The 15,433-nt window shown below is 40.6% G+C and overlaps 1 protein-coding gene across 3 annotated transcripts; it reads right to left on the bottom strand.

Moving 5' to 3' along the window:
- Window positions 1-151: 151 nt before the first annotated feature.
- sgpl1 (sphingosine-1-phosphate lyase 1) lies at window positions 152-13,549 on the bottom strand. 3 transcript variants are annotated; one of them, XM_031284219.2, is made up of 14 exons: window positions 13,310-13,549; window positions 10,031-10,196; window positions 9,295-9,362; window positions 8,767-8,914; window positions 8,561-8,640; window positions 7,791-7,919; window positions 7,604-7,692; window positions 6,864-6,972; window positions 6,686-6,784; window positions 6,431-6,577; window positions 5,340-5,578; window positions 5,088-5,234; window positions 4,882-5,002; window positions 152-2,486 (listed from the first exon to the last, which is right to left on the bottom strand). In XM_031284219.2, the coding sequence occupies exons 1-14, from the start codon at window positions 13,319-13,321 to the stop codon at window positions 2,343-2,345; spliced, it is 1,698 nt and encodes a 565-aa protein (XP_031140079.1). In that variant the 5' UTR covers window positions 13,322-13,549; the 3' UTR covers window positions 152-2,342. The 3 variants fall into 3 exon arrangements, with proteins under 3 accessions (XP_031140079.1, XP_031140081.1, XP_031140080.1); XM_031284221.2 differs by lacking the exon at window positions 13,310-13,549 and adding an exon at window positions 11,560-11,614; XM_031284220.2 differs by lacking the exon at window positions 13,310-13,549 and adding an exon at window positions 10,799-11,039.
- Window positions 13,550-15,433: the final 1,884 nt, after the last annotated feature.

The raw sequence follows: 15,433 nt of genomic DNA, 5'->3' as shown, positions 1-15,433 counted from the left end.
AGTTCAAACCTCTGAAAGCACAGAGGTGAACGCTCATTATTGCTACATTGTCACCAAACTGCAACGACACAATGTAGTTTTTTTTTTTCTCTGCAGACCTCTAATAAACCTGTTAGTCTGTAGTCACTTTCATTTAATGCTTAAAGAGGAATTTGCATTTAAAGGTTTTTATTCAAGAGAGATTACTTGACAATTCAATCGTCAATTTCTGAGAATATGTCTCCAAAGCAAACAGGATGAGTCATTATTGGAAAAGTCTTTTTTGCATGGGCCTGGGTTTCCACACAGTCACTGGGCACAGTATTTGAGGATGGATGGACACATGGTGTGAGCTTCAATCATTAGTGGGGATTTTACAGTATATCCTCCATCCGTCTTCAGTCTTTTAACCAGGTACTGAATAAAAGATGGAAAAATCTCCACACATGTAGGAACCTAAATACATTCATGTCTAATCTCTTTAAAACTGCTCAGTATGTAAAACACAAACACTCACAAATTAAGTGATTAATAAACACCCAGTGGTCACACAAATGGTTAAATTACACTAACAAAACCGATATGCTGCATTCAATACTATGCTTCTAATGACTTATCTCTTAAACATTTATAGTAGAGCATTCCCCTTCGTTTCACTTCATAAAAGGAAAATTTATATATTGCACAAACATGGAAATAATTTCATGGAAAGACAATTTTAACAAGCAATATTGGGGAAAGCACATGAAAGACAAGACAATGGGCCTCATTCACCGATAAAAGTTTTTTCTTAAATTTGTTAAGAAAATTTGGTGAATGAGGCCCAATGTCGTTTTGGTGTTACGGAATACATCGTTGTCAACCTGTTAGTAAATGTGTACATATCCTGCTGAATGGATATCCACATTCAGTCAGGGCAGAGTGGGTTTCTCCCAACATAAAACACTATCAAATCTGTCAGTCTGTGGATCAAAAACCTCTATCACAGTGGATCTGTTTCCATTCAGCATCAGTATATCTGAGAACACTTTATTACAGTTTATCAAATGCCCTAACATCGTGAAGTTCATTATGTTTGAAATGGAGAAAAACAACAGTTGCCCTGTCAGAATGTGTTTCAGTGGATGAATACATGACTTTTGCATTAAGTAGAAACTGAGGTAGATTGAATTAGGAGACAAATGTTAAAACAAATGTTAAAACAAAGTGGTACACCGGTAACTCTAAGCAGACTACAGAGGAATTATTGAGTTTCTGTTTCTTGATAATATACAGTAGACCAGGGCTGGAAACAGCCTTCAGTCCACTCTGTTTTAAAGATGTTAAATTTAATTGCTTTACTTCACAAGCCAGCTACTGTGTGGAAGTTATTTCCCAACTCTGAAAACAATGAAAAAAAAAAAAAACAACCAAAGTGGCTAATAAGCTTTGGATACCATTAGCCACTTTCAAAATATCCATGGCCTGGTTACAACTTCTCCCTTATTTAAATTTAAAAGACAATTTTATTTAACATTGACATTAAAAGCTCCCACTATCCAAATCCTTCTCCCTCTGTCTACAAATCCAACCACTTTGAACCACAAATGCAGACTTAAAAACAAATTGGATGTCATCATACTAAATGCTAACAGACAAGGACATGCATGGTCATGCTTACAGACAAACTTCAACCATAACATCAGAATTGTTGTTTCAAGGGATTTACAGATTAACCTGATATGTTCTTGTCAGGGCATTGCAGTGCTTTTACATTAAAATGCTGTCTTCCAGAGAACTACTACATGATGATGATGAAAACTATCACCTGCCACAAGCCTCCACATGTAGAGCCAGTCTAAAGCAGTACATCAGGTCTCATGCTAGAGGGCAGCAGCAAAGCGTTTTAACAAGCTTTCAGTGGTATGTGTTTTTGCTGAGTCATCATCACAGATAGTAAAGCAGTGATGGCAACAAGCTGAAATGTTCCGGCAGTAAAAAAAAAAAAATAATAATAATATTTGAATGGTTTTGCTATGTTATCAGTAGAGATTATGACAGACTTTTAACAAAAGCTAAAATTGAAATGAACTTTTTAGACAAATAAAACACAGACACAGACACACACACACTATAATCAAATGAAAAGTCTACTTGTTTGGAACCAGTCATTTCTTCTCTGTGCCACATAGACACTGTGTTTTCAGCGATTTCCCTCTGGGCTGATTAAAATGACGATGGCTTGTGCTTTCAAAGATCTTTGCAGGTGTTTCCGTATGGTGTAGGTATGCAAGATAAGGCAACCGTTGAGCAATTAGCTCAAGGCTCTGGGAGGAGGTTTCCCTGCGTGCGGTGGGGCCGGGCCAGGAGGGCCCAGTCCTGCTTCAGTGGGCTTTGCCGTTGCCGTTCATGTGACTGGTGTTTGACTTGGACACCTCGGTGCTGTAGAGACAGTCCAGGAAACCTCGGGAGATCTCGGTCACCATAGATCTGTCTGGGATAGACTGGGCCATGCCATAGATCGCTCCCTGAAACAGCAAGAAGACGCAAGTGAGTTTAGAAGCACACAGTAATTAAAGAAAAACACACCCTCCTTTTACGCTTTACGATTATCACCAGTCTGTGGTGTTAAGAGCATTTCAGGAAATATTTGATGATTTACTTTTCTTACAAGTAGGAAAAAGTGTTGCACACTTGTGGCTCCATATGCATTTCTCTTTTATTCACTCGCACTTTCAAGACTACTTTCTGTGATCAGCACCTCACTACAACCCTTGGTGTGCGTTACTTTTCTATATTACTTTTCTTATAAACCTACCTGCTTTGACTACATGCACTTCCTTTAGTGTTTGCCTACATCCCCCAGCATATCAGTGTTTTACAACCCCCAGAGAACAGATTTTCTCTGAGCTGTATACATATGCTGTAGATGGAGAGTAAAAGTCTGACACTGCAGGCCCAAACCCATGTGATGATTCTCAGGTACGTTCTAGAGAAAGAGTATGATTTTTTGACGGTTTTAAAGTACCTTAATTGCCTCCATGAGCTGTGTAATGACTACATCAGTTAGTGAACAAAAGTGTTACATAAATAATGAACGAATGAATGAATGAATGAATGAATGAATTCGTAAAATACAAAAAGAAATTGAAAATAAACTCTAAATTTGTTATTATAATATGTTCATATTTGACTGTCAATCTCGTGGTTATTTATCCAGTAGGGTTTCGTTCTGTGTACGACCTTTTGTTTGCATTTCCGTTATTAAACTGAAGATACGCTTTATTCATGAACCTGGTGGACTGGCACAGAGCAGGTTTGTGCCTGTTGGGTAGAGTTTCCACTCCATTTAAAACTGACACACAAAACAGCACATGCAGTTTGTTGTCACCTTGAATCGACAGCTCGTGCAGCAGAAAAACAAAATGCCACATCAACCAACAGCATGGTAAACAATAGAGACTGGCAAACATATTTCACGTGGTTTGTCGTTGCCTCGATACAAATGGAATTTGTACTATCTCTCACACTTGGCCTAATGATACATGCAAAGGTTGAATACACACTACCACACGGACAGGATTCTCTCCTTTGGGTTCTCTGGTTTCCTCCTACAGTCCAAAGACACGTAGGTCATCTGAATTGGAAACCTGTACTGCACATTGACTATCAGTGTGAATGTGTCTATTAGTTTTGTGATAGACTGGCAACATGTTACTGCAAAATGTAACAGGTAACATTGAGTGATGGTAGAACATCAAAGCAAAATGGTGAGTTACTGATTCTGACACCAATACGGTGATTTACCATTATTGCTTTAGATAGACAACACATCTTATGATATCATAATCCGTTGTAGCTGCAGTGAAGATATCACAACGATGTGACATCACAGTCTTTTTACAGCATTTTTTAAACAAAGCTATGGACTTCTTAAATATCCTGCAGGGTGTTATACAGTTTAAGATCCTTTTAAGCGTGTGCTGGTTCTACAGAATTCTGTATTAATAATTGAACAGAGCACTTATTCTGTACACTGGTTTAAGTGCTGCAGTGTCCTTGCTGTATACATTATTGTTGTTTGAGATAAATAAATCTCACTCTACTTGATATAAAATGTAGTGCTGTCAGTTAAATGCGTTATTACCGGCGTTAACGCAAACCCATTTTAACGGCGTCAATTGTTTTTATCGCGAGATTAACGTTCTTTTTGGCATAGCAAACTTTGTAGTTTTTTTCACATGCTGTTGCAACAACTAGTAACGTTAGAAAAACTACAACACCACACCGGATCTAGCTAGACCGGAAACAAAACAACAGGCACACCGCACACACTAGTTTGGGCTTGCGAGCCGGCCAAAGAGTAGTAGGCTAACGTTACGTTTTGAGTGGATGGCGAGCGCGAGACTCCGAAATGGATGTGAATAAGATTCTGAATGGATAGTTTACTTTTAAAAAGTTGCCAAATGGTTCCATTGACAAGACCAAAGTGATCTGTGTGTTTTGTCGTTGTGAACTGAGCTATCATCGCAGCACGTCCAGTCTGAAATACCACTTGATGGCCAAGCACACAGCTGATGCCAATTCTCCGCCCCCTCGTCAAAGCCAGGCGACAATGGATGACTTCAGACCATAGAAGCACATGGATACCACAACTAAGAACAAACAAAGCAAGCCGATCCACTTTTCCATGTTGATAAGAGCATTCAAATGAGAAAAAATAATGGGCCAAAAAGAAATCAAGGATTTAGAATAGATAAAAATGTGCGATTAATTGTGATTAATTGCGAGTTAATTATGACATTAATGCGATTAATCGCGATTAAATATTTGAATCGTTTGACAGCACTAATAAAATGCCAACATAGTGACCGGGTTGGTATAAATGCAGCATGAACAAGTGTGTAAGCAGAGCTAGCTCACCATTCCTGTGGTTTTCTCCTTGGGGTTCTTCATGATGATAGCAACCTGCTCTTTGACATCACGGACAAAGTGATCAGCGACGCCCGACTGTGTGTGCAGAACTGTGCAACAAAGGTGAATGCTGTGGAAGAACATCATACAGTTGTTATACTCCTGATTAGTGATGACAATACTTTTTTTTATTATTATTATGTTTTTGTGTGTACCTTGATGGGTACTGCAGTGTGTTCAGATTCCAGCCCTTTGAAGTCAGCGCATTAGACAGACGGAAAATATCGAAAATGTCTGAGCCTATTGCCACCACTGACACCTCTGGGTCCCCAAACACAAACACACCTTTAATCTTACGGATTCTGTCAATAAAAAAGTAAAAGAAAGGGTGAGGGTGATCATTTGTATCAAAGTTCAAGAGCTCTGGTGTTGTTTTTTAACACATCTTTATCACATAAGTGTCTTACTCTGTTTTGATTTTGCGTGCTGTGCCGATAATCTTCTTGGTGGCATCTATGTATCCATTCTCTCCCATGTGCATCATGGTCGCCCAGCAGGCGGCGATGATTCCTCCAGGCCTGGAGCCGGCAACAGAGGGCGAGGCGTAGATTCCTCCCTGCCAGTCTGGAGCTACAAAGTACTGGTAGTGACGGTACTTTTTATCACTGTAGAGGATCACTGAGGAACCTTTGGGGGCGTAACCATACTGGAGAGGAATGTAGTGACACACAATGCAGTATTAGCATACATATAAAAAGTATGGCCTGGGGACAGTTAAGATCAGTTTTTTAAATTCCATGGCTATTGCTTTACACATACAATGTACATTTCCTGGATTTGTTTGAAGTAAGGCCGGTTACACACTGAATGCGTCGCGCGAGCGTGTCAGCTGCGTGGCGTGTCAGTTGTGTGGCGTGTCAGTTTATATTTCGGCTCCTATGTTAACAGGTTAGAGCTTACACACTGCCTGCGTGACACGCACGTCTCAGGCGCGGCTCGAGCCGCGCCGAAAACGCGTGCATGCTAGAAATAGGACCGACGCCTATTTTTCACGAAGCGTTTCCAGGCAAAATAGAATAGGAAAAGATGTTTATATGTCATTTTGACACTAATACATATTAATAAATGACATGTTGATGTTTGAAAGTATCTAGGTTTTGATATAAATGCAGATATAAATGTAATTTTAAAAAAAGAAATCGATTTTCTAATATTGCACCTGTCAATACAGAACGAAATATTCTGTAGCCTATTTTGCCGTCAATACTGCCGACGTTGTCTTTGCTGTAATGAAATCAGTACATATTTATGTTTAACATGGTATTTCATTTTATCAATGGAAAACATACATGTGTACAGACAAGACTAGCAGCAGCAGCGCCGCGTCAGACACGTTTCTGGTGTGTAAAGACAGAGAAAAATCCATGCAGCCGCCACGCAGCTGACACGCAACAGAAACGCCGTGCTCACGCCGTGCTCACGCCACGCAGCCAGTGTGTAACCGGCCTAAGCTTAAAAGAAGCATTGATTTTGAAGGGAATAAACAACCACTCCTTACCTTGTGGGTGTCAGCAGAGATGCTGGTCACACCTTTTACCCTGAAGTCGAACGGGGCGAGTGGGTAACCAGCCTTGGCCATGAAGACAATAAGAAAACCTCCCAGACAAGCATCCACATGCAGCGGGACGCTGTAGCGTACAGCCAGCTGGAACGCACCGAGGGAAAGTGACAGAGATTTGACTTCCCCGTTTTCATTTTAAGAACCTTTTTTTTTTTTTTTTTTTTTAAATGGTAAAAATGTTTCACTTCTGACCTTGGCTACTTCCTCAATGGGATCCATGATTCCGTGAGGAAACTGAGGCGCCGAGCACACAAGCATGGCAGTGTTCTTGCTGATGGCTCTCTTCATAGCCTTGAAAGAGAAGAAACAATATGGGAATGACTCATGTCTAAGAATAAGCACATTCTGCCAGTGTCTACTGTATTCTCACCTTCACGTCTACTTTCATGGTTTTCTTGTCAAGTGGAATGTGAACCAGCTTCATCCCAAAGTAATGCGCTGCTTTGTCAAAGGCTGCATGGACGCTCACAGGGGCAAGACTGCAGTAGCAAAACACAAAAATAAAGTTAGAATGTGAAAACACGGTCAAGAATAAGCCTTTAAATGTTTTGTATTCAACATTGTATTGACTTTCTCTATTGGCATGACCATGATTGTGTAAAGTAATGCCAAAAAAAACATTTGAAAAACATAACGTCTCATTCCAGAAATCATGACCCAGTTACTCAGGATAATCCACAGTCCTGGTTGTGAGCAGTTTCACGTAGGAACTATTTTCTTTCTACCGAACTACACCCGCCAACCGCATCGCTGCACAGATGAAGTGTAATCATGGACCAGTTATGTTCCATTGTAGTGGAGAGAAGGCCGACATCTCTACGGCCGATATCTCCAATACTGGGCAACTCACACCAAAACAATCTAGACTGATGACTGACCAAATGGAATGTGGCTTGCAGAAATTAATAATTCAATACAACTAGAGAAAATTACATTTTAGTGGAGAAACAAAGAGTAAAATATATATTCTATAATCTATATATTATAGATTATATGAAAGACACTCCTCTGAACCTGAACGTGTAATTATTTTTCATCATGCTACAATATAAAAAGTCAAACTGCCCATGATTGATCCCAACCAAAACTGGGTAATAAAGCTCCTCTTACATTTCAGGGTATTTGACACCACGTTCATACGCCATGTCTCTGTACGCCTTGCAGGCCATCAGTATGCTCTCAGTTCCCCCTGAAGTAACCTGGACAAAAAGGCAAAGGTTGTGAAAATGCTTTGGATCCATCCATCCATCCATCCTCAGCCTAAACAACTTGTGAGCATATGCTTATGATGGCTTACTGTGCCACAGGAGTTCGGTCCACCTTGGAAGAGTGTGCAAGCCATTCTGACAACCTCTGCCTCCATCTTTCTTACGCCAGGAAAGATGTCTGGGTGAAGTGGGTTGCTCCATGCAAAATCTCCATATACCTAGGGACAAAGAAAGAAAAAAAGAGTGACAAAAAAAGTTCCCATATTATTCTCATTTTCAGGTTCATTCTTGTATTTTGGGTTTCTACTAGAACAGGATTACATGCTTTAATGTAACAAACATTATTTTTCTCATACTGTCTGTCTGTCTTAATATACCTGTATTCAACCTTTGTCTGAAATGCTCTGTTGTAGCGCCTGTCTCTTTAAGCCCCCCTCCCGAAAAAGCCCAGTCTGCTCTGATTGGTCAGTGTTTCCAGGTCTTCAGCATCTGTGCTACCTGCACAGTATGCAGCTGTGTAATGAATGTAATGGCACAGTAGGGTCACTTTCTACCTATAGTAGAGTTGTGACATAATCGTACAGAAGTCCGGACGGCTCGTTTAAAGGGACAGGTTCTGAATACGGAGTACATTTTTCTGTGGATTGAGCGTTTTGATACTTTTGCAGTTGTCTCTTTTAAAAGGAATGAAGAGGAGTGGTTTGTCAAAAAATTAAAAAAAAAAAAAAAAAAAAAAAAAAAAGACAAAAAAATCTGTCAGTCCTGCTTACTGTAGCCAACACCAAAATGTATTCAAGTTCAACCTTGACTATTTGTGCTTGGAATGCAAAAGTCCAGAGATGTATGCAAAGATGGATACCTTCACCAAGAGATTGGTCAGTGATTCATCGCCCCAGTACACTGTGCCCGAAACACATCCTTTCTCCCACTGCACCTCATCTGCAACGACACAACGGAATTTCTTTTCAATGTAAAAAAAAAAAAAAAAAGGGCCACAAGTTTAGATATACTCTTCAGGAAGTCAGATATACAGATAATGAAGCTCAGGAATGAATGATGACTTACTCAGAGTCTCGTACTCTCTGATTTTTTCCAGCACTTGGCTCTGAGAGAGGCCTTTAGAGGGCAGCTGTTTAGTGTAGCTCATCCCCTCCTTCAGAGTACACAGACTAGCAGACATGTCATCCAAAGCCTTGTTGAGCTGCCTCTGGATCTGTCATAAAGAGAGGACAAAGTTACTTCATAGACATTGACTGTCACGGGATGCAGTAAGAAAACAACAGTAAAGCATGTCATTCCCTGAAATGAGTGATGGTGAAGCTAAATGTTACTCAAAGGGACAACATGTCCACTGTATTATCAACACCTTATATTTATCTTTTCTGAAGCCTGAAAGTGAGCTCTCCGTTGGAAACATAATGACCAAAAGTAACCGAATGTTATCACCAGTGCATGATGTTAAGTGTGCCAAAGGTCCCCCCCCCCCCACATGCTGTACTCAGTCATCCAAGAATGACTCATAAGTGTCTCAGACGCCAGAGTCAGTGCACATCTGCTGGAAAAAGAAGGAACCCATTCACCACTGATACTTACTGTTGCGCCAACAAAGGGTATTTTTCTGATGAGTCGAAAGCACAGCTTCTTAATTCGGGATGGTAGACCTATTAGCCAAAAACACAAGGCAGCAGCTGTGGTGAAAGGCTGGCACACATTTAACCGCAAACATTAAACAGCTGCCTATGAACCTATAATCACACGTCAGGACAAGACGTGGTCTATGAAAATCGGAGCCATATTCACTAAGCGTTTCGTTCCGACCCTGAAAGCACTGAAGACATGCAGTTTCCTTTACGAAGCCTTAACTTTCACTCTTTAAGACCTGAAGTGAGATGGGCGGAGCTGACCTTGCTGCAGAGGAATTCAACCACTGATTGATTGATAGCAGATCTAGAAAGTCTTGTTGATTGATGGTATTTCCTCACTCAAAACATACTAGAGAACAAGTACTGAACTAGAAGATACTATCTGCAGAGGACCAAGGAACTTTAACTAAAAAGGCTTTCATCAAAAAGCTATTGACTTAATTGCTCGGACCACATTCTGAGTTACCATAGAGTAGATTGGCAGTGAACCGGATGTTAACAGTTCAGAGAATATGCCTGCAAATTACAGTATGGCATCCAAACTCACATGCCGTTAAAACTGGCCAAATAGGGGCATTGACTCAAAAAGCGTTGTGAACAAGGCCTCTAGAAACTTAGTTTCATGTGTTATGTCTGATTTTGTCCCCCTACTTTGTACGCATCATGTATCACGTGTGAAATATTACTTTCTTGCTGGAAGAGGAAGCCTTTGATCCAGACCGCGCCTAGTGTGGTGATGACTGTCGCGCCGATGATCTGCCACGGCTCCAGGTCCACGCATTGTGAGTTGACCAGCCGCCGGCCATCCTCCAGGTACAAAAGGACCATCTCCTTATACACCTCCAAGGCACTCTGGACACAGAGATTACAACGTGGTAAGGTTGCTTTGAATGAAGAACAAAGGAACCTCACATCACTAGTGCAAATACATCTGTTACAAAACGTTGTTCCTCTATAATATGAGGAAGTGACCTTTGAAAAATTTGTGTTGATGTACATAGATACATACATTAAATTATAGTAATACTACAGCATATTATCTCATAAAACACAGTAAGCCCTAAATCTTGATGTGTAATTATTCATTCAGTCTGGCTGAATGACATCTCCATAATTGCTATGCTGCTAAAAAACTACAGTTTTGTCTTGAATTCAAACACATACACACCATGAAACGGAAAAATACTCCAACAGCTCACTTTTAAGAAAGAGTAACTTTGTGACTAATTAATTGTGAAGGCAAGAATCAAATCGTTCAAAGCAACTTGCCTGAGCGCTAGAACATACTTTCACAAGATGTTGAAATAAAAGATTGCACGACACCAAAGTAATCATAATGCAATAGCACAGCTCTTGCATATTAAGACAATCCTAGTATGTTTAAATGTTTCTTAACGATGCTAGTATTCAGTGTTATTTATATATAGGCCAATATCACAAATCCAAGTACTTACATCAGAAGACATTGTCAGGCCTACAGAGTTCAGTTTCCCTCTCACACCAATACTGTCAGCAGTAAAGACAGTTGTCCCTTCGTTCTCCAGGTGAAGAGTGAGAGAACTCTCTCAGCTGCCTGGGCGACTATCACCAGACTCCTCCCAGCACCCAAACCGGCATAAACACATCCAGCCAGCTGATCATCAATCATGATCACACAAGGCAGAAAGTTCGTCTTCAAATAGACAGAACTATGAATGATATTTTGTACATTTAGTTCTAAGCTTGATCCCCAATAAATGCTGAGATATTTGTTGTCAATCTGTACGTGAATGCAACGCAAGAAGGTCAAACCAAATCACAGCACAATACCAAAGTAACTGTCCCATGAATGCTATTTCATAAGTGCAGCAAAATTATCTTTCCATTATCTCTCCTCAGTGGTGTTTTTATGACACAATAGTTTGATAACGAGGGCCCTTGTTTCTCCACCTCAGCCACAATCAGATGGAGAAAAGCTTAAGGTTCAAAAGACAACAGTCTGCACCGCCTGATAAACATCCCATAACAGTGCAAATGAGTCAAGTTCCCTTGTGCAATTGAAACACTGTAATTGTGTAATCTAAAGCATTAATCGCTCACAGGGAACAGTAAAAAGTCATACATGAAGAGTTTGGTGATGAGAAGATCAAGTTGTTTTTACTGAATGAAGCCTGAATGGAGGGCTGTCAGTGAGCCACAGGAGTCTGCCCCGCTGCCCAGACTACAGCTGTCATACCTGCCTGTTTGGATTACATGTTCTTATACAGGTTTGGCCAGATCAGCTGCATAGAACCAGGTGGGAAGCAACGGAAAACAAGCCATTAACATGTGTTGACTGTGAGGCTTGACTTGATTTTTCACGATAGAGATAATGTTAAGGTAGAGTACAGGTGCAAAGCCCATTAGTGAGCGCTGTCATAAAGAAAAGATTAAACGGTATTATCTAACATCGGTGCAAAAGGACAGTCTGCCTCTTAAGATACAGAACTCTGTTATCCAACACTAGTAATATATCCTTTATTTGCCAAGTACATTTTACACATACAAGGAATTTAACCCATCCTAATTAATTAGAAGCACTGGCCAGCCACAGTCTGGCTGCCAGGGAACCAACTCCAGTTGTAATGCTGGTACCTACGTCAAGGGCAATGGCAGGCTTGTCTTTATGGTGGAAACTGGAGCACCCGGAGGAAACCCACACGAACACAGGGAGAACATGCAAACTCCACACGGGCCCTGTCCGGACCGAGCCGAACCCAGCACCAGTACAGCAGTGCCTACTTGCATTAAGGCAGCAGTGCTACCCACTGAGCCAACAACACAGTACAACACATTTTTGCCTTCAGGTCCACCCACACTTTTTCCCAAACCATTCAATGCTATCTTTGCCCCTCAGGAAAACGTACATAAACTAAACACAAAGACACTTGTACCAGTAATGTCCGACTCATTGTTGAACAGTGGACGCCCATTCCTTTGCTCCCCCTCATACAACATTTGACTATTCTGTTAGGAGAGCTTTTGTTGTCTCAGAGGGGAGGTCATGTTCTCATGGAAATGTACTGGGTGTGAGGTGGCGGCTCCTTGATACATCAAGGGAAAACACACTGCGAAGCACATCATCACAACAGCTCTTAGTCAAATAGAGATCCAGAAATAATTACAGCTGTGTTGTTTTCTTTAACTCACTACATGGCTTCAGGACTATCATGACATGAACTGACATGTAGGCCAAATGAGCTTGTTTGTGTTACTTCTTTCTCTTTCTTGAATTTATCCTAAGGAGTCTCTGGGAAAAACAGTTTGGGGGGGTTAATCTTGCACGTGAGAGCAGATGTGTGTCAGAAGAGCTGCCCCCTGCTGCAGAATCTCTTCTGTCTTATGGTTATTATTAACAAAACGTGATTCTACTCCTTTTATGCAAATCCCACACATCTTAACAGCTCTCTGATGGCAGTAATATGAGTAATGCTTTGTTGAATCTTCCTGCAGCTTTAAGTTGAACCGGATCTCTAAACAGGGGCTGCAACAATAAACAATAGGAAGGAGATACGTAAACCTTACTACCAGGCACCTCATCAAAAAAATAAATCAGACTTTGACTTAATAGAAGCGTAACATGAAGTCATGTTTAGGCACAGTTGTATACTTTCTTTTATTGTCTTATTTTAGGTGTCTGAAAAAAGACTGCGGCTCATCTTATGTGAAGTATCCCATTTCAGGAGCCAAAGTATCAATGCTGGTTTTAAGAATTTCTTCAAAAACAGCCAATAAACCTGTAACGTAAGGCTTTGTTATCAAGGGTCACTTTCAAACACACAGTTTGTGGACTTCGAGCATCCCTGAGAGCAAACAAGTCGGTCGCCTCTCCCAAGTGTCTTGTTGCAGCACTGCCCCCGTCCCGTGTAGCACACACACACACACACACACACACACACTGTATGTAACGTAATGTGAAAAACACACTAAAGTGAAGCGACACCTACCCAGTAATCCATGTTGTCGAGGCAAACTCTCGCCGAAAGTCCTCTGTTGGTGTCTACTACTCAGGAATGAGCCTGCTTTCAGACTCGGCCTCTCATCTACATGCTACTATCAAACACAGCTGCAAGCTAACCCTGATTCAGGAAGTAACCAGCAGACTGACAAAGCTGCGCGCGGTCTAAGCAGGTGTAGATCTGACAATGCTGCGGTGAGGCTTGGTTACGTATCCGGATGACGCCGCATGCTTTGTAGATCTACTATAAGAAACAGAAACGTTGCACGTTTTGACGCCCACAACTGGATGAGTTAGCAAAGAGCTGGTGCTGCATTCTAATGCTCTTGGTAAACTCCAACTCCCAGGCACGTCAGTGCAATAATATAAGTAATAATATATGGGTCATAGCCATGATTTAAAAAAAAAAAAGCTTAGGGTCATGAAGCCACGACACCACCACCACCCAGTAAACTTTGACCTGACACAAAAAAAATAATGAAAAAATAAAAACGTTATGCATTCAGTTTATGTATTTATAACAGCTCCGTTATGTTGTCTGTACATTTAGTTTCTCTACATGAAAACATCAACTTATCATGAGCTAAACAAAATCAGACCTGTTATTTCCATCTCTGTGACTATGCTTTTTTTTTTTTCACGTAGTCCAACAGTTTTTTGTAAAGACATGAAAGGTTTTTCTTTTCAGGAGTGAAAACAGCGCCTCCCAGCAGCCGAGCCCTGGTACTACACCAACACCTTCAACAACAACAACAACATGATGAGGCCATATGCTGCAGATACAAACCCTTTTTTTTCTTTTCTAGTTGAGGTAATTCTGTTCTTTTAAAGGGGAACGTTTTTTCCCTTCATTCATTCATATTAATTCTACAGAAATTTTGCCATATAGAACAACAAAGGTATTATTGTATTACTCAAATAATCATACCGGAGGTAATATGGATGGACCAACAGTTTTGAAACAATAACTCAGTCAGTGAGCTTATTATAAGGTGGTGTACAAGGTGGCTGTAACTGTATGTGACAGGCTGTTGATTATTATCCTTTATACGGGCAGGTGTGTAGTGTTGGTTAGGGTCCACAGTGGGGCCCTGAATAGTTTGTGCACCACTGAGATCCTTACGCACATTTTGAAAATGACCAAAATTATTTGTAAGTATTTGTTAGATATTTTCTAATTTTCTCTAAAGATATGTAGGCTAACTATCCCAAGTAAATTATAAATGCTTGGGATACAATTGCAATTGCCATCATCACACTTAAGAGTGAGCTGCGTTCCCCGAACAATTAATCATGCTGTTAATTTCATGAGTCATTTTAATACCAGAGTTGTGAGAAAATGACAATAGATCCACCAGGTCCACATTTACTGTTAAAGGGACCAAACAAAGTACCCTTAAGTTACCAGTCAGCTAAAAGAACATTTGTTTATAGTAGATTTACTTGTTGGCAATCCAGAATACTAAAACATGAAATACGGTATACCAAATATTTTCTGCAGATTAGACACCATTTATCGCAGAACTATTGGATTTTACTTGAGACTTTTAAATCAAAAGCCCTGCGAGAAAGAACTCCTGAAATATGAGCTTTGCGTAGAAAAGTTTAATCTTCAATGGCTAAATTATACATTTAAAAATGAACGTAGCTTCAAGGTTACATGTCTTCTGAGGATTTCATCCATTTGTAGAAAATTATTTTTGTCCACAAAGAACCACTAATGAACACGAGGTTTAGCCGTAAACAAGCTATCAGAAGAAAGAAAAAAACCATGCTGCATTAGTTTAGGAGTGAAAGAGGGCGACTTGCAGCCACAGCTCTATTCGTGCTTCAAGTCTTTACAAAAAGACAAACCGTGTCCATAGGACAGCTATTCCACTGTAATTGGTGTACACTGTCTTCTAAAGCTGAGGTGAGAGGTACAATGCATTGCCTGTGAAAGGGAACTCCAAAGCACATTAAAAGTGAATTACTTCTTGTGTAGAGTGTGTTCGGGGTCATTCTGGTCACGACGCGCGCACCTCCCCAAAAGCGCACAAGTCTCCAAAGGCGCACTCCATACTTTTTAAAAGGCAGTCACATTGTTGAGGGGTTCCACAAGAGGTGTACATAT

The sequence above is a fragment of the Sander lucioperca genome, chromosome 15, assembly GCF_008315115.2.
Source record: "Sander lucioperca isolate FBNREF2018 chromosome 15, SLUC_FBN_1.2, whole genome shotgun sequence".
Taxonomy (NCBI): domain Eukaryota; kingdom Metazoa; phylum Chordata; class Actinopteri; order Perciformes; family Percidae; genus Sander; species Sander lucioperca.
Note: the sequence above shows the minus strand (reverse complement) of the source record. Positions and strands in the feature narration are given on the sequence as shown.